General features: G+C 54.4%; 2 protein-coding genes and 1 long non-coding RNA gene across 8 annotated transcripts in view; 2 read left to right on the top strand and 1 right to left on the bottom strand.

The window, feature by feature from the left end:
- CDK10 (cyclin dependent kinase 10) overlaps window positions 1-15,751 on the bottom strand; it is a 22,293-nt gene extending 6,542 nt beyond the window's left edge. Inside the window, exons 1-3 of one of the 6 annotated variants that reach the window (XM_040443383.1) lie at window positions 15,593-15,751; window positions 862-934; window positions 90-161 (exon numbers count right to left, since the gene is read on the bottom strand). In XM_040443383.1, the coding sequence (XP_040299317.1) occupies window positions 90-161; window positions 862-934; window positions 15,593-15,643 (196 nt within the window). In that variant the 5' untranslated portion in view covers window positions 15,644-15,751. The other 5 variants (XM_040443385.1, XM_040443382.1, XM_040443381.1 and 2 more) reach the window with 5 other exon arrangements.
- On the top strand, window positions 3,567-7,270 carry LOC121009957 (uncharacterized). Its single transcript, XR_005780935.1, has 2 exons — window positions 3,567-3,972; window positions 7,055-7,270. It is a non-coding gene; the product is annotated as an uncharacterized LOC121009957 (long non-coding RNA).
- A 549-nt stretch (window positions 15,752-16,300) lies between the features above and the next one.
- CHMP1A (charged multivesicular body protein 1A) lies at window positions 16,301-24,564 on the top strand. Its single transcript, XM_040443387.1, has 7 exons — window positions 16,301-16,426; window positions 18,290-18,309; window positions 20,399-20,476; window positions 21,340-21,486; window positions 21,822-21,950; window positions 22,385-22,572; window positions 23,121-24,564. Exons 1-7 carry the CDS (start codon window positions 16,420-16,422, stop codon window positions 23,140-23,142), a joined length of 591 nt encoding a protein of 196 aa, XP_040299321.1. The 5' UTR covers window positions 16,301-16,419; the 3' UTR covers window positions 23,143-24,564.
- The last annotated feature ends 141 nt before the right edge of the window (window positions 24,565-24,705 follow it).

The following is a 24,705-nucleotide window of genomic DNA, read 5'->3' as shown; positions in this document are numbered from 1 at the left end:
CAAGACCTGCAACTCAGCTACCCCCCACCCCAGGCCAGAAGGAACCTTGGGCAACTGGCACCTTTCTACCCCTCCCACTTTGAGCTCACCGTCCTTCTCTTTGTCCATCCGCACTTTCTTCAGGGCAACAATCTCATCCGTCTGGGTGTCCCGGGCCCTATCTGGAATGGAAACTCATCCATGATGGAATGATCAAATAGGCTTGATCCCACATCACCCACCCTTGTGCCACACAGGGGCCTCGTTCAGAACCCTGTGGGTTCCCTTTCCCTTCTTTGATAACTGGATGCCCATTGACACTAGGTCCTCACCACGCAAGCAGCGCCCGCATCCCCACCAGACACAGGCTCTCTGGGGGAGTCCTCTCATCTAACCTGGGTAGAGGGTGCTACTTACAACAGGCTCCCCCTCAGTGTTTCTCCTTAAGAGTCAGGATGCGGGTCACTGCTCTGCTCTCTGTTGTTACTATGTTCTAACAGCAAATAAGATACTTTATCCAGGAAAAAAATCCCTTATATTGTGCCAAGGAGGCTCCTCAAAGCCCTGTGCTAAAGTGCGCAGCTTCCGAACCCCACTAGTATAAGGTATACCAACATCTCAGCTGCCACAGGCTGCAGCCCCGGCTGCTTCTGGAAGTTCTGCATTTTGCTGTAACAGTTGCCCCAACTTGCAGGTCAGGGTTGCAAATGCAATTTGAATAAATTACATTTATTCAGACATGGTGTGGAATTTATAGCAAATACACCACAGATCCGAGTTCACTTGTAGAAATTCTGCCCTGGCTGTGGAGCAATGGGTGTTAAGTTCCTCAACTGCTGGGACAGTCCCCTGAACCCCAGACCTCCCATCTTGGCCACTCACAGACAATGCCATAGGTGCCTTCCCCGATGCGGTTCAGCTTCTCAAACTCCTTCACACTCCGGCACCGTCCCAACTGAAAGACAGAGGTGCTGGCAGTGCAGGGATTGGCCAGCTAACGAACAACTAAAGGTGGACATTTCACATTTAATTTGTACCAGGGAGCCCACTCATGTCTTGCTCACCAAACAGAAAGACAACCACGCACTTGGGCTTTTCAAGTGAGAAAAGGGGGACGATGTTACTGGGTGAGCAGGCACTTCGAATGCATCATCACAGAGAGCCTGTTCCCTTCCAATCCCACGGTCCAGATGTAGGCTGCCTGGAAACAATAACCACTGGCCATGGATGGTTAAAATTAATTAAGATTAGTATTTAATTTCCTCACTTGCCATGTGTGTCGTGCTCCACACTGCTATGCGGCTCACGGTAACCATACTGGATGAGTCAGAAAGCAACATTTCCACAATCACAAGAGGAATAGCGAGCAGCATTGGTCTAAATTATGCTTTGGAGACGGACAAAGCTCCTAGATCCTCACAAAGCCTCTATCAAACGCAGTGGAAACTCATCTGTGGCAGAGACGAGCCATCCCCAACATCCACGCTGTACTTTTTCTAGTTAGGAAACACTGTCCAGTGGCGTGAGGCCAACCTGTTGGTAGCTGGATTTCTCAGCCTCCCTTGCAGCTAGGTCTGTCCATTTGACTCAATTTTGGCCAATGGGATGTGAGCAGAAAGGACCAAGCCCTCAAGGAAGGGACTTCCCGGTCCAAGGAAGTTGGTTGCCACCCACTCCTTTTTGCTCCTGAAGCAGGGTGGGGTTTGAATGACGTGGAGGTAGATCTACAAGGCAGACAGCTTGAGAGCCTGGTCCACCTCGTGGAAAACAGCTGGCTCTCTCCGGAAAGTTAGGGGAGGGAGAAAGAAAGTCCTGTACTTAAGCCACTATATTTAGGGGTTCCTGTCCTAGCAGAGAGCCTGTATCCTGATGCACCTTTGTAATGCAGTCCTTTGGTAGGTGGACCGAATGGGCATGTCTCTTTGGGTCCAGGAAGCACATGTGGCAAGTTTCAAACTCTAACAGTCTCTCTCTGGGCTTGCTGCCTCTCTTCTCTTCCCAGCCCTTGCCTTCCATCTCCTCCCTTCCCACCACCTCTGGAGCCAGGTCAGAATCACCCAGACTGAGCCCTTCCATGATCTCACCTCAGCCTCCTCTGCCCACCAGTGCTTTCTCACATCCTCTCTCCTGGGGGAAGCCCTGGTGCTTCCCAGTCACACTGTGTCTCTTATCTCCGTGAGGTTGCGTCTGCCACTCTCTAAATCTGGCATGCCAGGCCTCTTTGTCTCTGCATGTCAACATCCTAGTCACACTTACTAGCCTGGCAGAAACGCCACCTTTGTACAGATTTCTTTTTCTTTTTTTCCTGTTTATTTATTTTTGAAGGAGAGAGAGAGACAGACAGACAGACAGACAGACTAAGCATGAGTGGGGGACAGGCAGAGTGAGAGAGGGAGACACAGAATCCGAAGCCGGCTCCAGCCTCTGAGCTGTCAGCATAGAGCCCGCGGCAGCTCTGGAACATGAGCCATGAGATCATGATCTGAGCCAAAGTCCCATGCTTAACCGACTGAGCCACTCAGGCGCCTCCACGCAAATTTCTTTTACAAAAAATTTCCCCCAGCTGCAAACAATTCTTCCCCTAAAATCCCGATACTTTCATATCTTGAAGCACCTACTATTGTGTACTCTGTCCTCATCTGGGTATGTCCCAGCTCCCCTCCGAGAGGTTTCCCCTCACTCCTGCACCGTACTCGGAAAGCTGCGCGCACCTGCTGTGTGTGTGAGTGATGTGTAACGGCCAGCGACTGCTCCAGGTGGCCCTAGGTGCGCACTCCGCCAGTGTGCTAATGACGCTTTCCGGCTTCTCAGCACCAGTAAGTAGTTAAAACCCTAGGGTTCAAACCTGCACCTGCACGAGCCGTCTCCCTTGGTAAAACCACTCCACACCCCTAAGCTTCACTTTCCTCACCTTTATAAAGGGTCGCCGAGAGGACTAAATGACAGTAACACACGCAGAAGCCTCGCACAGAGCAAGACACAAAAGGAAGCTGCCGGGTGTCAGGCGGGGCCCGGCCACATCCATTTAAAGCCAAGGGAGACCACGCCTCCAACTCTTTCCACGGGCCAACTCCCCCCTGACACAAGGGGCTCCCGGGTCAGCCTGCAAAGCCCGGCCCCGGCGCAAAACGAAGGGACGCCCGCGGTAGAGCCCAGAGCCTGTTCTTCCAGAGGAGGCCGGCTGCTTGACAGCCCGCCCGTCCCTCGGCGGAGCGCGACTGGCCCCGCGGTCCGCCACCAGCCCAGGCCCTCGGCCCCGGAGCATCGCCGCCGGTTTCCGCGCCGGCCGCGAGGAACTCTGGGACTGTCGTTCCCGCCCGCGGCGGCGGCAACCTCAACGCTTCAGGGCGACACTAAGGGGCTCCAGGGCGTTTCGGTCCCGCCCTGCCCCCGGCGGAGCTACGGCGAGCGGCCCCCCGTCGCACCCTGTGTTCTGGAGGCACCGTGAAGTAGCCGTCCTTACGGATACACTTCAAACGGATCTGCTCAGGCTCTGACTCCGGGTCCCCCATGCCGAGCGCGGCGCCCGGCTCCCCGTGTGCGCAGGCGCAAACGAGGTCCTTGCGCGCTGGCGCTTGTTCTCCTTCCGGGACACGCCCACTTTAGCAAAGGTTTCCCCGGAAGCCTCCCAAAGGCTCCTGGAGGACGTCGGTTGCTGCTGTCTCCTCGCAGCACCGAGGTTTGGGCCTTATTTTAGTTTTAAGCGCGGGCACCTGAGCCGGCTGGGGCGCTGAGGAACGCCTGCGGGAGGAGCTGGGGAGTCCCTTGGAGTTCGCGAGGGCCGATCTGGAGCTACGCCGGGAGGGGCTTGGGCTGGACCTACGGGGGTCAGGGAGCGGAGGGCGCGTCGGAAGGGTTGTGGAAGGCAAGAATGGATGGGACGCCGCGACGGACGTCCCCTGACCCATGAGTGTGGAGCACCCACTACGTGTTGGGCCCTGTCAGGCTCTGCCCTCGTGGACCTTCCATTCTAGTGGGACGCAGCCAGACGAGGTAAGTAAATAGATGGCCCGAGAGTTACGCGTGAAGAGAAAACTGAGGCAGGGCAGTGAGTGGGACGTGCCGGGCGCGGGGGTGGAGCATTAAATAGGGCTCCAGGAAAGGCCTCCCGTGCATGGGACTACACTGTAAATGCTAATATTAATATAGGCTAAGGACACTTGGTAATCATGAAATTAATCATAACTTAGAATCATTTGTTTTAGTTTAAACTAATTATGTTCAGTTCATTCCAGCCCCTTTTTAATCATTCATAAGCTAAGCTTCTAGCTAATAACGAAATTAGAAATAGTGCCTTGGTAGGTATAGTTTTTAGATTGTTTGAGATTCTCAGGGCAGGGGTAGGAAGAGGGCAATTTCTAGGTCAAATAGATTTTTTTTTTTTAATTTTTAATGTTTATTTTTGAGAGAGAAACGGTGTGAGCGGAAGTGGGGAGGGTGCGGTGAGAGAGGGAAGCACAGAATCTGAAGCAGGTTCCAGGCTCTGAGCTGTCCGCACCGAGCCGAACGTGGGGCCTGAACCCACAGACCGTCAAGATCATGACCTGAGCCGAAGTTGGACGCTTGACCGACTGAGCCACCCAGGCGCTCCTTAAATAGAAATTATTGGGTACTAGAAATTTTATGGAGAAGGTAGGTGTGCTGACCCAGTGCGGTCAAGTCCACATTTGCATGGGCTTGATTCTTCTGCACACACACTTAGTTGTGACAGGATGCGTAAGTAAACGTATTGAATACAAGTAATGATGTTAATAATGTGTTGTTGAACAATGTCATCAACACACAGGGACAGAGGGGTGCTTGGCTGGCTCAGTAGGTGAAGCGTGCAATTCTTGATCTCGGGGTTGTGGGTTTGAACCCCACACTGGGTGTAGAGGTTGCTTGAAACATAAAATCTTTGATAGAGACATAAAGACCAAGTGTAAAGCCTGCTGACCGTTCTAGCAACCAAGGAGACAAACACATACTGTTACGAGACTAAATGTGTCGGACCAGACAGGGCAGGGTGTTCCCTCCAGCCACTCTGGAGGAGAGTGGAGCCTGACCCGTGAGCTGCCAGTTGTGAGGGAACGCCAGCAGGGCTTCCCTGAACAGCCCCTCCTGTTGGGACCCCTCATGCACAGCCAGAAAGAGGGGACGTTGTCAGCTCCCCTCCCCCCCCCCCCCGTCCCACGGCAGCTCTGGCAAGGCCACTGCCCAAGTTCTACGTGCCATGGGTGCCCCCACCCCAATTCCACATTCTTCTTCTGGATCCTTTAATACTCGGCATCAGCTTACAGTCAAGCTCGGAGCCCGTGGGCCCCGCAGGGTGACTGTGCACGTCCCTGTTCTGGGACGTGACACCTTAAAGTGGAGTCCTCAGAGTCCAACCTTTTGTCCAAGCGTGGGGGACGTCCCGTTCACCGTAACTGCCGAGTACTTATGCCACACCCCTTTGGAAGTGAACGGGAAGGATTTTTTTTTTTAATTTTTTTTTCAACGTTTTTTATTTATTTTTGGGACAGAGAGAGACAGAGCATGAACGGGGGAGGGGCAGAGAGAGAGAGGGAGACACAGAATGGGAAGCAGGCTCCAGGCTCTGAGCCATCAGCCCAGAGCCTGACGCGGGGCTCGAACTCACGGACCATGAGATCGTGACCTGGCTGAAGTCGGACGCTTAACCGACTGCGCCACCCAGGCACCCCGAACGGGAAGGATTTTAAATTGCCCAGCAAGAGACTGGGATATGCTGCCTGCCATTCGTTCATCACTCTGCACCGGCAGTGACACCAGAGGGTTCCTGATTCGCTCGTTGCCGCAGAGTTCGCTCTCTGGGCCAGAGGCACTCTTGCCCTCTGCCAAGCTGCCAGAGCTCTGGGGCAGGTGAGCCCGAGGTGGTCACTGGGGGACCTCATTCCCCGAAGGGGCAGCTGCAGCTTCTCACAGGGCAGGTGGCCCTTCTGCCGTCATCGCTGAGACTCAGCACAGTGAAAAACGGCAGCTCCTCGGGGCACTTGTTTATTCTCGTAAACCATAGGCGTCTACTGTGCTAGGGTTTCGTGTCGGTAGTAGGGGCCCCATTCAGCCTGCTCCTGAATGGTTCTCTGCTCCTCATGTCTGATGGAACCGTAGCTGGTTAGAGCCTCTTGTGAGGCTTTAGTGATGATGATCTGTGGAATGACAGCTTTCTTCTTGCTCGAGTTTACCTTTACATCAGGTTTCTCTAGAGGGAAGAAAACATCCAGGTATTTAACATGTCTGTGGAAAAGCCCTTCTAGAAGGCAGAGAATGTCTGTGTTAGGGCCAGAGCAAAAGAATTAGATGTGTGGTTCAGGAAGAGAAGTGGTCAGGGTCAAAAGCAGTCAGAACATGTTACAGAGCTTTCATGGATTGACAGCTCAGCCAGGAGGGTGGTGAGTACTCGACGCCTCTTTCAAGGAAGGAAAAGGGAGACACGCTTCCACCATCCGCCGTGGAGAGTCTGAGCTGCTGGCTGGCTCGTGCAACAGACCTGGAAGGAGAGAATGGAGAAAGAAGACAAAAGGCAGAGTCTGTCCCAGAGGTGAAGGTTCAGATACGCAGTTTCCCCTGCACAGAACCTTACCAGTCAGAACGCTGAAGAATTAGCACTTCTGATGTCGGCCACGACATCCCCTTAAACTTAAGCTTCCAAGGGTTGCGCAGAGCTTGCGAAATGCCAAGGTTGTCTTACGTTACACAAGACGAAAGCAGAAGTGCTTTCTTGCCTCCAGGGTCGTGTCTCCCAGCCCCCTCCCTGGGGTTACAGGTTTGAGGCACAGCCTTTCAGGCTTCTGTTGAGGCACTACAGAGAGGTCTCTTTCTGTGCGTGTACCCAATAGAGCAGGGAGAGTTAGAATAATCGCACTGCCACAGAATTGTTACAAAACGCTATTGGACTGGTTCCATTGCTTTGTCCCCCACTTAAAATACCTCATGAACCCAGCTACGGGCAGGGGCGGGTGGATAGTTGCTCGTTCTGTGTCAGACATCATTCTGAGCCCAGAGTAATGACGACGGTGACTTCCAGCTCACAGCAGTTTCTGAAGTAGGTCCTCTTATGAGCTGTGTTTTACAGGTGAAGGGACTGAGGCACAGAGAGGTCATGTGCTCAAGGCTGACGGTACAGGGAGATGCTGGGGCCCCGAGCTCCCTCCTTCTTCGTCACCGCATCCACAGCTCCGATGGTTTTAACTACCAGTGAAGGGCCCATGGCCTGCACCAGGCACTGAGAGTGTCCTTTTTATTTTTAGCATAAGTAAAAACACTGCATTTCATCATATTTTGCATTTAAGTTGGGGAGTTCATGTTTTTTATATTAATACACACTTTTTGCGTATTAAGACTAAGAGGTGATGACCATGCGACTTAAAAACTGCATATGGAATGATGTGCACGCACTGTTTGATGCTTTTAGGGTCACATTATGGAAGGGGGAGTCCGGCAGCTGCTCGCAGGGCTTGGCTGAGCCCCATGTTTGCACATACAGGGGTGGCCTCTTCCACGGCAGCCTGTGTTCCGCTGTCTGGGGCCCATCCATTACACAACCAGCTCCCTTTAATGAACATAACTGGGGTTATTTGCAGTTTTTATCTCTTTCAAGTGATGCTGCAATGAACATTCTTTCATTTATGTACTTGCACATTTGTGAGGGTGTATCTACTGGGTAATTTACTGGAATGAAGATTTTGGTAAGTATTGTCCAGTTGTTTTTTGTAAAGATTACATCAATACATATTTCCACTAAGACTCTATAAACAGGACATGTCTCCATCCCCTCCCCTCATCCTTGCCAATTTGCTAAATCTTTTCCCATTTATATGAAAATGGCAAGTACTGACTTCTGCCCCCACTGGTCCCAATCACCTTCCCTGAAGCTTTACCTTAGCGTGGGGAGGTGAGCGTCTTGCTACTTATTCACAGTCCAGTGGTGTTTATTTTCCGGTGAATGCTGGTCACGTTCTTTGCTCATTTTGCACTTGGACCTTTTTTGTGTGCAAGAGCTTTTTGTACATTTCGGAAATTTGCCATTGGCGCTGGTACCGTAAACGGTTCAGACACATCAGTCTCTTTCTTCTGGCTCTTAGAGTCTGTCAGAGTGAAAAGGTGCTCCCTCCACCCAACCTACAAAAAGCGTTACTGGTTTACTGTGTTCAGTGTTCTGGTTCCTGTAGAACTGGAGTAAGGACCGAGGCGGCGGCGTTGCTTTCTCAGCGGTCCAGTCGGCTGTCTCTCCCCCATCTTTCCTCCACCCCTTCCACTTGGTGCCTTCGTCATCAATTCCGCGACGGCGAGACACGTGTCCACCCTGCTGTCTCCGTTGGCAACACACTTGCATGTCAGGGTTCAATCCCTCTTGTGCCTCTGCTCTTCCAGTTTCCTGCCATTTTTACGTTTTTATTCTCCTAGGTAAACACGAGAATAATTTGGTCCAGTCCCCAAAAAGAACTGTGGTGTTCCGATCGGGGTCGCTGATTTTATAGACTAAGGGAGAGTTAACATCTTTACATTACTGAGGTTCTCTAATTCAGAACAAGAGTTCTTTAGAGTTTTAAAACGTTTTCACGTAGGAACACGAATCTTTTTTAGGACTCTTGATACATATTACCTGTACTAGTTTTCAATTACTGTCTAACAAATCACCACAAATTTAGTGGCTGGCTTAAAACAGTACCTGTATCTGTCATCCCCAATTCTGTTGGTCCTAAGTCCAGGCTACGATCAGCTGTCAGCCAGACTGGATCTTCTCGCGGGCCTGGGGCCTTCCAAACTCATTCAGGCTACTGGCTAGAGGTTCGTTCTTTATGGGTGAGGGACTGACGTCCCTGCTTTCTTGCTGGCCGTTGGTAGAGGTTGCTCACAGCTCCTCTCACAATGTGGCAGCTTAAAAAAAAATTCTTTTGAGATATGATTGACACGGTAGCTTCCTTCTTCACAGCCACCTGACACTGACTTTTTAAAAAAGGCTTCTCTAGTTAGGTCTGGCTGACCCAGAATAAACTCCATTTGAAGTCAAAACCAATGGATTACTAACGGGATCACAGGAGTAACACCCATCTTCTTCACAGGCCCCGCCCACATTCAAGGGGCAGGGATTCTACAGGCCTTGTTCCCGGCAGACAGGGATCTTGGGGCCTGAGAATCCCGCCTACCACATTACCAAGTTGTCTTCAGGAAAATCGGTATTTCCATCAACAATGCGTCAGAGCACTTGATCTGTTGTGTGTTATTCTTTGACCTTTCATATGATGCAAATATTTTTTGACCTTACCATTTGTTTTACGTTTGTTTGTAGAGGATTTGGGGAGATGTTTTACTTTTTAACGTAGTCAGATTCTTCAGTTATCTCTTTGTAATGTCTTTGTTTTGACTCTTAGAAAGATGATCCCCACTGAGGACTCCTATTAAAATGTACCTATTTTTGTAGTCATTTCTGTTCTTTTTTTTTATTATTTTTAACGTTTATTTATTTTTGAGACAGAGAGAGTCAGAGCATGAACGGGGGAGGGTCAGAGAGAGAGGGAGACACAGAATCTGAAACAGGCTCCAGGCTCTGAGCTGTCAGCACAGAGCCCGACGCGGGGCTCGAACTCACGGACCGCGAGATTGTGACCTGAGCCGAAGTTGGACGCTTAACCAACTGAGCCACCCAGGCGCCCCTCTGTTCTTTGTTTTAAAGTTTATTTATTTTGAGAGAGACTGCACAAGTAGGGGATGGGCAGAGGGAGAGAGAGAGAATCCCAAGCAGGCTCTGTGCTGGCAGCGCAGAGCCCAAAGCGGGGCTCGAACCCACAAAGCCGTGAGATCATGACCTGAGCCGATACCAAGAACCAGTTGCCTAATGACTGGGGCCCCCAAGGCGCCCCTGTAGTCACTTCTTATATTCACTCTCCCCTAGCTGGAATTTCTCTGAGCACATAGCAGGAAGTTAAAATTCAACATGAGCTTTCCCTTAAAATGGTAAGCAATTCTTCTAGCATAATTTATTGTATAATTCTTCCTTTGCCACTTATTTTTGGTGCTAATTTTATACACACACACTCATAGTAAGGTCTTTTTTTTTTTCTTTTTCTTTTTAATGTTTATTTTTTGAGACAGAGAGAGACAGAGACAGGGCATGAGCAGGGGAGGGGCAGAGAGAGGGAGACACAGGATGTGAAGCAGGCTCCAGGCTCCGAGCTGTCAGCACAGAGCCTGACACAGGGCCTGAACTCACAAATTGAGAGATCGTGACCCGAGCCGAAGTCAGACGCTCAACTGATGGAGCCCCCCCAGGCACCCCAGTAAGGTCTTATTCTTGTCCATATTTTGTTTCATTGATCTATTATACCGGAACTATATTATTTTAATTATTACAAATTTTGATGTATTTTTTTTAAGATTTTATTTTAGTTTATTAAAATGTTTTTTCATGTCTATTTTTGAGAGAGGCAGAGCGAGAGGGAGACACAGAATCCAAAGCAGGCTCCAGGCTCTGAGCTGTCAGCACAGAGCCTGACCCGGGGCTCGAACTCACGAACCTCGAGATCATGACGTGAGCCGAAGTTGGATGCTCAACCAGCTGAGCCACCCAGGTGCCCCTTAGATTTTATTTTTAAGCAATCTCTACACCCAATGTGGGGTTCGAAGTCACAACCCCAAGATCAAGAGTCACATGCTCTACAGACTGAGCCAGCCAGATGCCCCAATTTTGATACATTTTTAAACTTACAATTTTGAAGTTATAAACTCACAGAAAGTTCCGAAAGTACAGATAAGTCCCATATACCTTTCACCCAGTTTCCTCCAATGGTAACATCTTACGTAATTACAGTACAATGGCAACACCAAGATGTTGATTTTGGCACAGTTTGTGTTCTGTGCCATTTTATCCCATGTAACCACCACTAAGATCCAGATACACCACAAAGACCTCCTCTTTGCTATACCTCTATAGCCACACCTTTCTCCCCTCCCCCCAACCTTCCCACCCCCCTGCCATCCTTAATGACTCTGGCAATCACTGGTCTATTCTCACATTTCTATAATTTTGTCATTTGGAAATTATATAAATGGAATCCTACAGCATGTGATCTTTTGAAATTGGCTTTTTTTCATTCAGGATATTTGAAATAGCTGACTTATTGCAAATAGGCACACTCTACCTTCAAAAAATTATGGACATATTCAGACACACATGCAAACAATAGTATAACGATACCCATATATGCATCACCCAGAGTCAATGTTTTGTCCCTTTGTTTTGTCTATCTTCCTCAGTGTTTTTCCTGAGTACTGTCAAGCAAATCTCAGACATATAATTTTACCCATAGTTAATGCAATATGTTTATTAAATAGGGATTATTTTTAGCATAAGCACAATAACCTTGTCACATCTAAGAAAACCATTATTAATAATACTCAATTTGGTATCTCAAGAATGACTTAGCCCAGGCCGACGCTGTATTTGGTTCCTAGGTCCCTCAAGTGTCCTTGCACAGTCCTCTCTGCTATAGACTGAATGTTTGGGTCCCCCCGGAAGTCAGGAAGTCGAGTGTGAAAGGCCTAATCCGCAGCGGGATGAAATGTGGAGGTGGGGCTTTGGGGAAGTGATTAGGTTGAGACGAGGTCATGAGGGTAGAGCCCCCACGATGGGATCCGTGCCCTTACAGGAGGAGGAGGAAGAGACCACAACCCTCTCTCCCCAGCCATGTGAAGACACAGCAATCTGGGGCACCTGGGTGGTTCAGTCATTTAAGCATCCAACTTCACCTCAGGTCCTGATCTCAGGGTTTGTGAGTTCGAGCCTGGCATAGGGCTCTGTGCTGACAGCTCAGAGCCTGGAGCCTGCTTAGGATTCTGTGTCTCCCTCTCTCTCTCTGCCCCTCCCCCACTTGTGCGCGCTCTCTCTCTCTCTCTCTCTCTCAAAAATAAATAAAATGTTGAAAAAAAAAGTCTTTACAGGCAAAATGTATCTGTTTATCCCCCTTGCAAAAAAAAAAAAAGACGACGACACAGCAATTTGATGGCTGTTTGCAGACCAAGGAGGGGTCCTCACAGGAATCGAATCAGATTGTTGGGACTCCTCCGCCTCTAGAATTAGGACGAATAAATGTCTGTTGTTGAAGCTACACAGTCTATGGCATTTTGTTACAGCAGCCAGAGTAGACCTTTTTTCCATGTCATTTATTTGCAGAAAAATCAGGGTCATTTTTTTTCCACTAGAATTTCCAGCATTTTGGAACTGGCCGATTGCACATTTTTGTGGCGTGTTAATGTGTGGTATAACGTGTGTATGTGGGTTTCTTAAGGCAAAGTTGTAAGTATCTACAGAAATAGCAAGACAACGAACCCATCCCACAGCTGCCACAGGTCAAGCGCAAGGTCAGACTCCACCTCCGCCCCAGCGCTTACCCTCCATTCTAGTTACCGCTGCTACATGACAACTTACCCCAACCCGTAGCAGCTTGAGACAACCGTTTTATTTTCTCACAATTTTAAGGGTCGGGAATTCAGGACAGGTTTGACCGGGCAGCTATCGCTTATGGTCCCCAGGTGGCTACAGTTGGATGCTGTCTGGGGCTGTGGTCTCTGAAGGCTCCGCTGGGCTGGACGTGCAAGACGGCGGCCCCCAGGGCTGGTCACTGATGCTACTGCTACGTGGTGTCTGGTGGCTCGGCCGGGGAGACCCCTAGGCAGGGGGGCCAGAATCGCCTGAAGGTTTATTCAGTCGCAAGTCTGGCCCTTAGGCTGGAAGGGCTTAGAGACCAGGGCCGCGAGGCCTCCCCAGGGGGCTGGGCCCCTTCCCGGCGGGGTGTGGCAGCTCAGGGTTCCAGGCGCCGGTCTGCGTTCCGGAGAGCCAGACGGGACGGCGTCGTCGCCTTTCCCGGCCCAGCCTCACAAACCACTTTTCTCCACCTTCTATTGGTTACAAGAGAATGTCAAGCTGGCAGAGATGTAAGGAGAGGCTACAGGCCCCGCCCAGGTGGGAGGGGCATCAAGGTCACACGGCAGAACCAGAGGCAGAGCAGGGGCTGCGGCTGCCTTTGGAAAATGTCCTCAGCCGCACCACTCTCTTTCCACTTCGCAGCAAATCTCAGACACCGTCTCCGTCAGTCACATCGATTTATACTTCAGTACTTTGGGTGCAGCTCTGAGAGACAAGGACTGGTGTGTATTCCGTGCGTTTTGAAGCATAATTCACACAAGATAAAATGCCCAGTCCTTAACTGCACAGCTGGATTCGTTTTCACAATTGTATGCACCTGTGTGATCACCCCCACGAGAGGCAGAACTTTCTACCACCATGCAGCGTCCCCACAGGCTCCCTTCCAGTCAGCTAGCCTCTCCCTCCCTCATTCCTACCCCAGAAAGAACTTTCTGGTTTTTATCCCATAGTAGTAAGACCTACTTTTATTATTTATGTGATACACAGCATTTTCGACTCGTTAGGACTCTCCATGGCTCTCAGGCTTTTGTAGTATTAGGTTAGTTGAAGGAAACTTCGACTCCCAAGGCCCTACTTTTTCCAAATCTAATAGGGAAATTCTTCAGCTTTACGGCACAAATGTGAGAGAGAAGCTGCTCATGCCCTAGTTTAAATGTTCCACCTGGCAGACCAGGTGTCTGCAGTTCTGATCGCCGGATCCTGCTCTCTGCAAGGTGACCAAGACCCGCTGCGTCCGCCTTATTGAATGCAGCCTTTTCTGGGTTTACTTGATCTCTTTGCAACATTTAATGCTGTTGACCCAATTACCTTCTTTCTTTTCTAACAGCTTTGTTGCGGTATAATTTACATACCATAAAATTCACCTGTTTGAGGCATACCATTCAGTGATTTTTCGTAAACTTTCAGTGTTGGTCACCCATCGTTCCGGTATTGAGAACATTTCTGTCACCTTCAAAAGACCCCTTGTTCCCATTTATGGCTGATCCCTGCTCCCACCCTTAGTCCAGGCTTCCCTTTATATAAATTTGCCTTTCCTGGACACTTCACATAAATAGAATAACGATACATGTGGTCTCTTACATTTGGCCTCTTTCAGTGGACTATCAGGATTTGGGGACTCCCTCACGGGCACGATGTCAGTAGCTTGTTCCCCGTCACTGCTGAGATGCCGCCTTAGATGGAGAAACCACACTCTTCGCCTTCTCTTTTGAAACCCCACCTTCACTCTCGCTCTCTGACCTTGCCCCTCTATATCCACCGTCTCTCTACCCTCTGAAAGGAGGGTGTGACAGACACCAGGTGCCTCTCCAGCCGACACCCACCTGCCCATACCTGCCTGTACTGGCAGAGGTTCAGCCCCAGAACTTTCACATCTGAGCCTATCCTGGTGATGCTGGGCAGGTGAGACCCTCCAAGGGAAGGTTCTTGCACGGAGAATGGCCTCTCGTGAACGAGACAGCAGTCCGGTCTGCACGTGACGCCAAGGGCCATCCAGCTCTGTGACAACACTGAGGGTGGCAAAAGCGTAGACCCAAACAGTCCTTGATGCCATGGCATGCTGCTGAGCAAGCCACCGTGAGTGCCCTCTTGTGACCCTTCATTTGGGAGGTGTTGAACCCCTCAGCAGTACAGCCGCACCTTGTTAGCTGCTCTGTGACTTGCAGCCAGAAGGCTCCTGACCGACCGGCAGCGTTCTTCAAACCTCCTCCCCAGGACGCTGGCCCTTCCTGCAGTCTTCCACTCAGGCAAGGGTTCATACAGCAGGATCTGGAGTCCGGGCCTTGCTCCCAAGCCCAGCACCCTCATTTCAGACGGCTTCCTGCCCTTGACCTCACAGGTGCCTCAATCGGAGCCCACCCGTGCTCACCAGGCCAGCATCGTCTGACCTACCAACCATTCATTCCTAGGTCAGTGATGCCTCACGTCCCCTCCAACAGCAGGGTCTGCGGGTCCTACCTCCCGCATCCTTTCAGAATTCCTACTGCCAATACCTCATTAGTTCCTACTCCGTTGCTGCCACGGGCCTATGACAGGTCCCCTCACTGCCCCCGAGTAGCCTCTATTCTGGAGAAAGACTTCTCCAAGGCACAAACCCCATCACACCTGCCTTGTTTTAGTAATTTAACAGTTGCGTTTCCATAATGCACATGATAAAATTGATGAAAGGCTTCATATTCTGGCTGCTTCTGCGGCCTCATCCCCCACCCACCCCCACCTGCAAAGGTCTGGCCACACTGGGCTGCCAACAAAGTGAATACATTCACCAAACTGACCTCTCTGTCCCACCGACGTCCTAGTTCCTCTGATCCCTGTGCCCCGGGTTGAGTTCCCACATCCCTTCTTACAGGACTCCCAGGTCCTGTTCCAGTCTGCGGAATGTTGAGGGAGCAACAGTCCTGCCCAAAGACACTCGGCCCTCGGGAACGGTGGGTCTGCCTTGCAGCCAGACGCTGTGAAGTCCCTCTGGACTCTGCTATGCATCTACCACCTGGAAAGTTACCCAAACCTTTATCCAACTGCTGTTTTCCGCCGACAATTCTGGATATTTACCTCCTACATAAAGGGCCTAAAACCCTTCCCTCACTAGGGCATGCCCCCTGCCACTGGTATCCCACCACTCAGGCTCCTTTCTACACCACCCCCACGTTCCCCGGCCTCAGGTTGTGTCCCCTCCTGGGCGTGCCTTACCTTCGACTTCAGATGAAGGCCACTGTCGCTTGGCTGCCCCTCCCTTTCCATGGAGGCTCTCTGCAGGCTTAGTGTCCGGAGGCTTCTCAAACTCTTGAGAATGCCTGCCCGTCGGCCTTTCCTTGGCCTTGGGAACTGAATAGACGCGCCCCTTTTGCTCCTCACCTGAAACACACGGACAATTAGTCCTACAGTTTACTGGATCCCAATCCTTCAGTTGGCTGCTTTGGCCCACAATGAAACAAGGAAGCTCGCAAGCCTTGGGTCCCTCCGTCTCTCTGAACGTGGGTGTTTCCGTGGGTGAAAAGACTCCCGAGGCACAGTCCTCCCCAGGGAGGACTCAGGCGCCTCACTCAGGAGTGAGGAGCGGGGGCGGGTGGGGCGCCCAGCACCCCCAGCCCCTGGCGTGGGCGGACCCCGCCGAGCGCCCGTGTCGCCCCGCCAGCCCTGCGCGAACCGCGGCCGCGGGGCCTATGAGACGACGGGCCGAGGGCCCTTTACCTTTCCTAGGTTTGTGTTTGCTTTTGGAAAGTCCCATAGGTGAGCCCACCGCTCCCCGGCGCAGCCCCGCACTCCGTACCTCCGCTGGCGCGCCACGGGAGTGATTCACAGACGCTAACCCGGCCGACCTGCGCGGGTCTCCACGGCAACGGCCCGCCCCGCCCCGCCCGCGGGACTTGCGTCGTGGTCTCGCGAGAGTTGCCGGTCGCCGGAAGTGGGCGGTGACCCCGGAAGTTCCCGCGCGACGGAGCTGTTTGGTGCGATCGACTCGGCCCCGGGGTTCCCGTCAGTCGGTTCCTGCGAGGGCTGCCCCTGCCGGACCTGCCATGGACGGTAAGAGACCCCGCCCACCGGGGGAGGGCGGGGCTCAGCCGGGCTCCCCCAGGCCTCAATCTCGGACAGCCATCTCCGATCCCTGGGCCTAGACCCCAGACCCCGATACCCGACCAGGGATTTGGATCTCCGGCCCTGTACCCCGATCCTCGATCCCCGGAGCTTCGAGCCCAGAACCCGATAAGGATCCTCAACCCCACACCCTGCCCCCCTGCCCCCAGACTCCTCAGCGTCCGCCTCCCAACCCCCCAGCTCCTATACCGGCTAGGGACATCGGCCTCCTTGGGGTCCTGGGATGTCAGGTCAGAGGGCACCAGAAAAGGAGACAGTTGCACCATTGCCCCCAAAACACCACTAAGAAGAATAGGAAGAGCTCAGGCAAAAAGCACTTACTGTGGGCCAGGCACGGTTGTGCATGTGGCCTACTGCACAACAGCTCTTGAGATAGGAACTTTATGCCCCAATCCTGTAGATGTGGAAACAGAGGTAGTCATCTAGCTCCCTCTGGTCTTGTCCTCCACTGTCTACAGCACTCACCCCGCCCCGTCCGTGCTCGGGGACACTAAAGAACAGGAAGAATCAGTGGTAAAGTGAGGTACATACATTTGCTAGAACGTTTAGGGGCTGGTGTGATAGGTATCAAAACTCACTTCGTGAAACGTAAAAAAAATGTACAACCGTGTCGTTGTCACAAAGGAAGTTCTACGGCGGTTGCTTCAGCACCACACACCCAGCACTCCCATCACCACAAATGTTGGGTTTTGCCCCATAGTTTACCCAGTTCTTGGGGGAACTTTCTTTTGGCCGTTTAGCTTTTTTCCTGGGTTAGGTTTTGCCTTAACAGCTGTTTGCTCTCCAGAGCCCGTTCCTGCTCCTCACGTGTGAAGAGAAGGAGGCAGGGAGCCAGGGTCACACCGTAAGCTAGAGAGTTGGAGAGCCTGCCAGGAGTGTCCCTTAGCTCTGATTTACAGATTCACAGGCGGCTTTGGCCTTGACCAGGGCCTGCACTGATAGGTGGCAGATGCACGGGGCTACCTGAAACCCCACTGGGTTCTCAGCGGGGGGCGGGGGGTGCTTGCTTTGCATTTGTGAACACTCAACACCCTCCTGGTTGCAGGATTTCCTTCCTGCATTCTGGGCTAGTGCAGCAAACGCTTTCAGACGTCATTCTCCGAATCTAGAAATTGAATAAATAGAGTTTCCACGTGAATCTGGACTGTCTGGTCCTTGAGTTTGGGTGTGTGAGTAGCAAGAGTGAGCTGTCAGTACTCCCACGTCTCTTTGGTTCCTCTGTGTCGGGAGGGAGGCTCCTGAGCCTGAGTTGATGGCCCAGGTATGCCAGCTGCCATGGAGGGTGGTCTCTGTAGGTCAGCTCTCTGATAGCATAAGAGTCCTCATTCTACTTTTTTTATCCATTTACTTTTGGGGAGAAAGTGTCTATAAAATATCCTCCAGTACCGAGTTTTATTAGATTGGGAAAGAATCCCAGAGGTCTTTGTAAAGTTGCATTAATTACAAACGACTCCTTGGCTTTTCACTGAGGGCCACGTGCTGCGTCCATGACCTCATTGGCCTGCACACTGATCCTTGAGGCCAGCCGGTGCCATCCTGGTGTTCTCTGGAAGGAGTCACAGGTTAGGGAAACTGTGTTTGTCCAAGCCCTCTGGCCAGCGGGGGAACAGAGGTAGCACACGGTCCAGCTTCTGCCTCCAGTGTGGGCTGGGCTTCCAGCAAGGCCCCATCCATGCCTGCGTCCTGATCCGGCTCTTTGTGTCCAGGAGGGTCTTAGCGGGCCCCCTCTGGTTGTTAGAAGTGCCCCCTTGTCTTAGCTGGAATCCTCAGACCATCTCCTTTTTTTTGCAGATACCCTGTTCCAGTTGAAGGTATGTACCAAATGACCTTTCACCCCAACCCTGTCCTGGTGGTTGGCAGATGAGGTCAGATGCTGGCAGTCGCAGTCAGAAGCACAGATTTCTGCACGGTGCTAACCCAGACTGATGACGAAGGGGGGTATCGAATTGGCTCCATGGCACATTCCTTCTTTCCTTGTCTTGGGCTGAGCAGAAGCAGCTGAATGGGCGAGTCCATGAGACAGCGAGCACGTTGAAAAGACACAACTTGGGTGTTAGGTGCGTCCCTTGATAGGCACGTAGAACCTTGCTTTCCAATTCTTTAAAATCCTATCGAAGGAGAGCGTTCTAGGCAGCGGAGCCGGCCTCTTATGACTGGCCCAGGGCAAGCTTCTCCATAACCACCCGTGGTTAGTTGTGACAGACCGGGTAGGAGTGGCGTGCAAAAGTGTTCACAGTAGCTCGTCTCCTCGTCTCGCTGGCTCAGCTCTGCCGGGGGGGGGGGGGGGCCCGCGGAGTGGGGAGCACCTGGCGGCACCCAGGCACTTTGTTCAGCAAGCTTCCACCTTGTGGACCGTGCTCAGGGCCGCATTTCCGAGTCAGGAAAGTCTGGATTTTTCCCTTAAGCAGAGGAGGAGTGTGAGGTGGGCAGACAAAAGAAATCCTTTCCGTAGGACAGACAAACGGCCCCGAGAGGGAGCATCCACCTGCCCTCTGCAGCGGTGAGGGCTTCAGATCTGTGCTGCCCTCCGCCAGCCACACGGAGCCCTTGGAATGTGGCTAGTTTGAGGAACTGAATTGTTACTTGTACATCATCTTAGGTAACTGGAACTTAGATAGCCATATGTGGCTAGTGGCTCCTTTGCCGGACAGTGCGGGCTTACCGAGTCTGAAGGAAGCAAGGTCGGGATGCTAGGTGCAGCAGACACTGATGTAAAAGCACCTAAGCCGTGAATGGGAATGGGTGGGCGACCTTCGAGAGCGTGCCCTGCCCTGTGAGCCCAGCACTCGGGGAGGTGGGTTTTCACAGGTCGGATCGTCTGAGTGAGAGGTGCAGGACCAGTCAGGAGGGCCCGTGTGATGCTGGGTGACGCAGGAGCCCCACCTCTGCATGTGCTCCCAGGACTGGCCAGTGGAACACGTGGGCTGGTGTCTCAGAGCGGGTTGGCGGAAGGACAAGGGGCTATATATAGAAAAAAGGCGGGGCTCCTGGGTGGATCTTGGGGGTCGAATGGTTTGCGAGATCAAGCACTGTGTGGGGCTCTGCTCTGACAGCATGGAGCCTGCTTGGGATTCTCTCTCTGCCCCTCCCCCACTCACGCATGCGCACCCTCTCGCGCTCGCTCACTCTCTCAGATTTTAAGAGAAAGAAAGGAGGGAGGGTTCTGGGGACAGAATTCTCTCGCAAAGAGGACCATCCTTGGGTATGTGACACTTTTGCAGATTAAGATATATTTCAAGTAGATGTCGGGTTGCCTCAGCTGGACCCGGTCTGGGATGTTCCGGGACAGAAGTGGCCAGTGGGGGGACGCCCACGAGAGGGCGGTGTTTGTGGCTCCAGGTCAGGCAGCGGCCCCTCCCCCACCCCACCACATCTAGCGGGTGCAGGGGCCCCCCTGGGCTGAGGCCTGCACGTGGGAGCCCCGTGCCACATCATCCTGCTTCCAGACCGGGCTTCCCAGAGGGGCTGCGGTACCAGGGCGACGCATTCGCTGCCCAGCAGCCCCTCCCATACACGGTACCGTGTGACGAGAGCACTCCGAGGTGTGTGTCTGCTGGGAATTGTGAATTATTCCCCAGGCTACTTGGGGTAGCTTGAAACACACACTGTCAAGTTTTTTCCGCGTACATTGAAAATCCATAAGTAGTGGCGATTGTGTGAGTTGCCTTTTTAACTTCCCACTCCGGGGGAGGGTTTGGGCAGGGTGTTCTGGGAGAGGACCTTGTAGGAAACCCTCACGGCCCTCCCTTTCCCCCGAGCCTCAGAGACCCAGGGAGCCCCCTTCGTGCAGCCCTGGGCCGTGAGGACACTGGCGGAATGGGGGCAGGGAGGTGCCGGTGAGGGTGGGGGGCGTGCCGGAGGTCAGGCTCTGTCCGACCTCAGTGTCCTGCTTCCGCTCAGTTCACCGCAAAGCAGCTGGAGAAGCTGGCCAGGAAGGCAGAGAAGGACTCCAAGGCGGAACAGGCCAAAGTGAAGAAGGTGAGGCCGCGTCTGTGGTTGTGCTGGCTGGCGCCTTCTTTCCGTGTGGGGGGCGCTGCCCGCGACTCTGGCCGCGGCTGTTCTCACAGGAGCCAGCTCGAGGCCTGCGGTGGCTCCGGTCTGCCCCCCGGCCCCCCGAGAGTGTCCAGAGCCAAAGGACCGTGCTTGCCTTGCCTTTGTTTCTTTGACTGTCCGCGCCTTTTATCCACTTCCAAAGTGCTGAACCTGCTTTCTCACAAACCGTGTGGGAGGCGGGCTTCCGGCCACCCCTGCCGTGACCCCTTCCGGCTGTCTTCCTTCCGCACCTGGTGCCTCGGGCCTCAGAACCTGGGCAGCGGTGAGGCAGCCCCTCCACTGGCGAAGGGCGGGGCTGGCGGTGTCCACGCCGCGGAGGGGAAGGTGGGAGGGGTCTGCCAGCTCTCAGGCGGGCCTTTCTAGCAGCCGTTTACAGGTGCAGCAGATCCTGGGGGTGTTGGATTTGGGGGCTCCCAGGGCAGAGGGGAAACTGGACGGCTGGCTCCACTCTGGGTCCTTCGTGTTTCCCCGCGGTCGTGCTTGCTTCGGCACCAGCATGTCCCGCCCCGGTTTCGTGAGAGGGAGCGCGGCGGGAGGAGAGAGGCCGGGCCCGGCTCTCCTGCTCAGCCCTCAGTGCGGGCTGGTCTGGCGCCCGGCCTGGACACCCCAGCTCCCGGATAGGCTTGGGGCCTAGCATCTCTGCACTTTCACGAAGCCCGCAGGCGGAAGGGGCTGCCCCACGCTAGCGCATCCGCCCTCGGCAAAGCCAGGACCAGGTCCCTGAGCAGGGCGGGCAGGGTTCGGACAAACAGCCATGTTCTCCCAGCTGGTGCCTCCCCGTCTTTCAGGCCCTTCAGCAGAAGAACGTGGAATGCGCCCGCGTGTATGCCGAGAACGCTATCCGCAAGAAGAATGAAGGTGTGAACTGGCTCCGCATGGCATCCCGCGTGGACGCGGTGGCCTCCAAGGTGCAGACGGCCGTGACCATGAAGGGGGTGAGTGCTCGTGCCCGGGGTCGCCTGCCACAAGGACCGGCCTCTGCCGGCAGGGCCAGGGGAGCCACGCCAGACCCCTTTGGGCGTGGAGTAGGGATCACTTGACACCATCAGGGCAGCACCAAAGGACAGGACGCGGCGTCCTCAGTCTTCTTCAGTGCCCACGGTCTGGGGACCTGCCAGGAGAGAGCCTTGCAGCCTATCCTGAACCTGGCTTGGCTGGGCCAGGCCTGGAGTCCTGTGGGCCTTGTGGTGGGGGACTGCGTGCCTGGGGAGGGTGCAGAGGGCCCGTCCTTCCTTTAGTTCTGTCGCCGCCTCACGTTCTCCCGTGCCAGGTGACCAAGAACATGGCGCAGGTGACCAAAGCCCTGGACAGGGCGCTGAGCACCATGGACCTGCAGAAGGTCTCTGCGGTGATGGACAGGTTCGAGCAGCAGGTGCAGAATCTGGACGTGCACACGTCGGTATGTCGCCCGTGGTCTGGGTGTGCAGGGGTGCATCCGGGGGGCGGCTCGTGGTGGGCCACGCGTGTGTTTCCCTAGCGGTGCCCCCTGGCGGGGGGGGCTCACCTCCAGAGCACCTGAGTCTTGTGGAGGCTGGAGTCGGCACACGGAGGCCTAGCAGAGAAGAGGGAGGCCCAGGGCTAGGGTGTGGGGGCCTCTCCCAGTGATTGGCCAGAGAGGCTGTGTGCAGACGTGTCAGCTCAACACCCAGGGAGCTGAGAGTGCTGGAGGAAGTGCCCTAGAGAGAGTGGGGGCGGGAGCCTCGTGCGGGTGGAGGGAGTGGGCAGGAAACGTGGTTGAGATGGGTGGCCGGAAACGGGGCCGCGGCGGTCCTCCTGAGGCTGCAGGGGAGGTTCCTGGGGCCTGCACCCACCTGTCCAGAATGTGACCCCCAGGTAATGGAGGACTCCATGAGCTCGGCCACCACGCTGACCACGCCACAGGAGCAGGTGGACAGTCTCATCGTGCAGATCGCCGAGGAGAACGGCCTGGAGGTCCTGGACCAGCTCAGCCAGCTGCCCGAGGGCGCCTCCGCCGTGGGGGAGAGCTCCGTGCGCAGCCAGGAGGACCAGCTTTCCCGGAGGTGGGCTCGGTGCCCCAGAGGTGCACCCCCGGTCCCTCCTCCATGCTCTTGACGCTAGGGTTGTGGGGGAGGGGCTCGGTGCCCCCGACCTGTGCTCTGATGTGGGGGAAGGGAGGCGCAGCATGGCCTTAGGGGGAGCGCTTGTGCGGTAGACTTTGGCCCAGCGAGTACCGCTCTTTCCAGGAGGCCCCCGCCCCGAGGCCCAGTCCAGGGCCCATCTGATCACCTCTCTCCCCTGCTCCTTGTTCAGTGTCTGTGTTGTGTGTCAGCCATGGTGCTCCCACACCTGTTCACTGCTCGCTTGAGGAAAGGAGGTCTCTGTTGTCCTTAACATACCAGATTCTTGACAACGCGTGGCCATTCCCCGAGCCTTCCTCTGCTGTCCCCACGCAGCCATGCAAAGCTGAAGTTGAAAGGAGAGGGTCACAGCTCCATGGATGGGTGTGGGGCCTTTGGCCCCCAGGGTGGACGTCTTGTCCTTGAGCGCACAGCAGGTCAGAGTGCTTCTGCCCCTCGCCCTCCCTCACAGGAGTTGTGTTGGTTCACAGGTTGGCCGCCTTGAGAAACTAGCCGAGATCCTGCTGCAGGGCCCTGCGTCCCCCGCCTCGACGTGCGGGAAGGGCCGGGGACGAGGGCTACATCTCCCCCCCACCCCCACCCCACGCCTCTTGCCTTCCTGCACGCCCTGCAGCGCAGCCCTGACCTCCAGGCCTGGGAATTGTTCCTCTTAGCGTAGACGGTGGCTCTGTGTCCTGGTGGGTGAGTTTGCACAAACTTCTGACTTCTGTGGGTTATTTCTGTGACTTCGGGCTGACCAGCTCGGGGTTCTGCAGGCCTCCCCCTCTCCATCTCCTACCCTCTGAGGAGTTGATGGGGACTGACCAGTGGACACTGTGTGGACCGTGGGGGCCTCCGGACTCCGTGCTGCTGGCAGTCAGCAGGGGTCAGGGCTGCTCCATGCTTCGGGCCGCGTCCCCACTCAGGGTTTCGGTGTAAGCCTCCAGGCTCTGAGTCCAGGCGGGCCCACCCGGGGGCGGGGGCGGTGTCTTGTTCCACTGCCACTTCTGGAGGACCTGAGCCCTGAGAGCCGTGTCGTGTGTCCTCCAGGAACTCAGGGTCTGCACCGAGGCCCCTCCCAGCGGGGAGCAGACGGTCTCACGCTCCCGGTCGGGTGCTGCCCCTGCACCGTGCTCTCCTGTACTGTAAATAATAGGTGCCTCCCCACGACTGGGCTCTCCTCCTGCCCACATCGTCAGACCTGGAAGTCAGAGTGGCTGGCCGGAGCTCGGGGGCTGGGAGAGGTGCCCCCGGCAGGGCCGTGGCAGCCACAGCCAAGCAGCTGGCTGCAGCCCCCTCCTGAAGATTTTCCGTGACGGGCTGTGGTTTCTAGTTTTTTCATGTCCTGAAGTTTACTTTGTTTTCTTGAAGCTTCCTGCGTTTTTTGTTTTTTTGCCAAAATAGGAGCAGGCGGCAGATGGGGGGTTGGTCCAAGCCTCCTTCTTGGCACAGGCTGGGGGGGTGGGAGGGTGGTTACTTCGTGGCTGGTACTGAGCAGGGCCCAGCTCCGTGCTCGACTGACCCCCCCGACCAGTCCTCCCCAGATGCCTTCAGCTGCTGGGGCTGCCCTCACACCCACGGCTCTTGTGCACAGAAACGTCGGAGGCCCTTACCGTGACTTGCTACGTCTGATCTCTTGGGCCTGGTGGCTGTGGGTGTTCTGTGAAGTCCACTGTGTTGGCCTGGGCACTCGGGACGGTGATGGGAGACCCCAGAGGGAGGGTCAGAGTGCTGGCTTCCCTTCCTCAGTGCCAACCTCGCCTCACTCCCTGGCCGTGGTCTCTCAGGGCACCCACGTGCAGGGGTGCAGAGAAGGTCCTGAGAGTCCTGCTGCCCGGGGGGTACAGGACTCCGTGGCTGTGGCTCATCAAAGAGCAGTGGGTGTGTTTGCCCGGTTCCTAAAACACTGTTGTGAGTAAACAAATTGATCCCTGAGAACTTTCTCCAGCTTTGCTTTCCTGGCTTTGGGACGGGCAGGGGGCCGTAGGTGGGGCCGTAGGCGGGACCCTTGGTATGGCTCTCTGGCCCCCATTTAGGAGGCTGAGGAAGGGTACCTAGAGGAGGGTGGGTGGGGTG

Source organism: Herpailurus yagouaroundi, unplaced genomic scaffold (assembly GCF_014898765.1).
Source record: "Herpailurus yagouaroundi ecotype Mexico unplaced genomic scaffold, PumYag 190, whole genome shotgun sequence".
Lineage (NCBI taxonomy): Eukaryota > Metazoa > Chordata > Mammalia > Carnivora > Felidae > Herpailurus > Herpailurus yagouaroundi.
The sequence above is the reverse complement of the archived record's forward strand: the minus strand, read 5'-3'. Positions and strand labels throughout refer to the sequence as shown.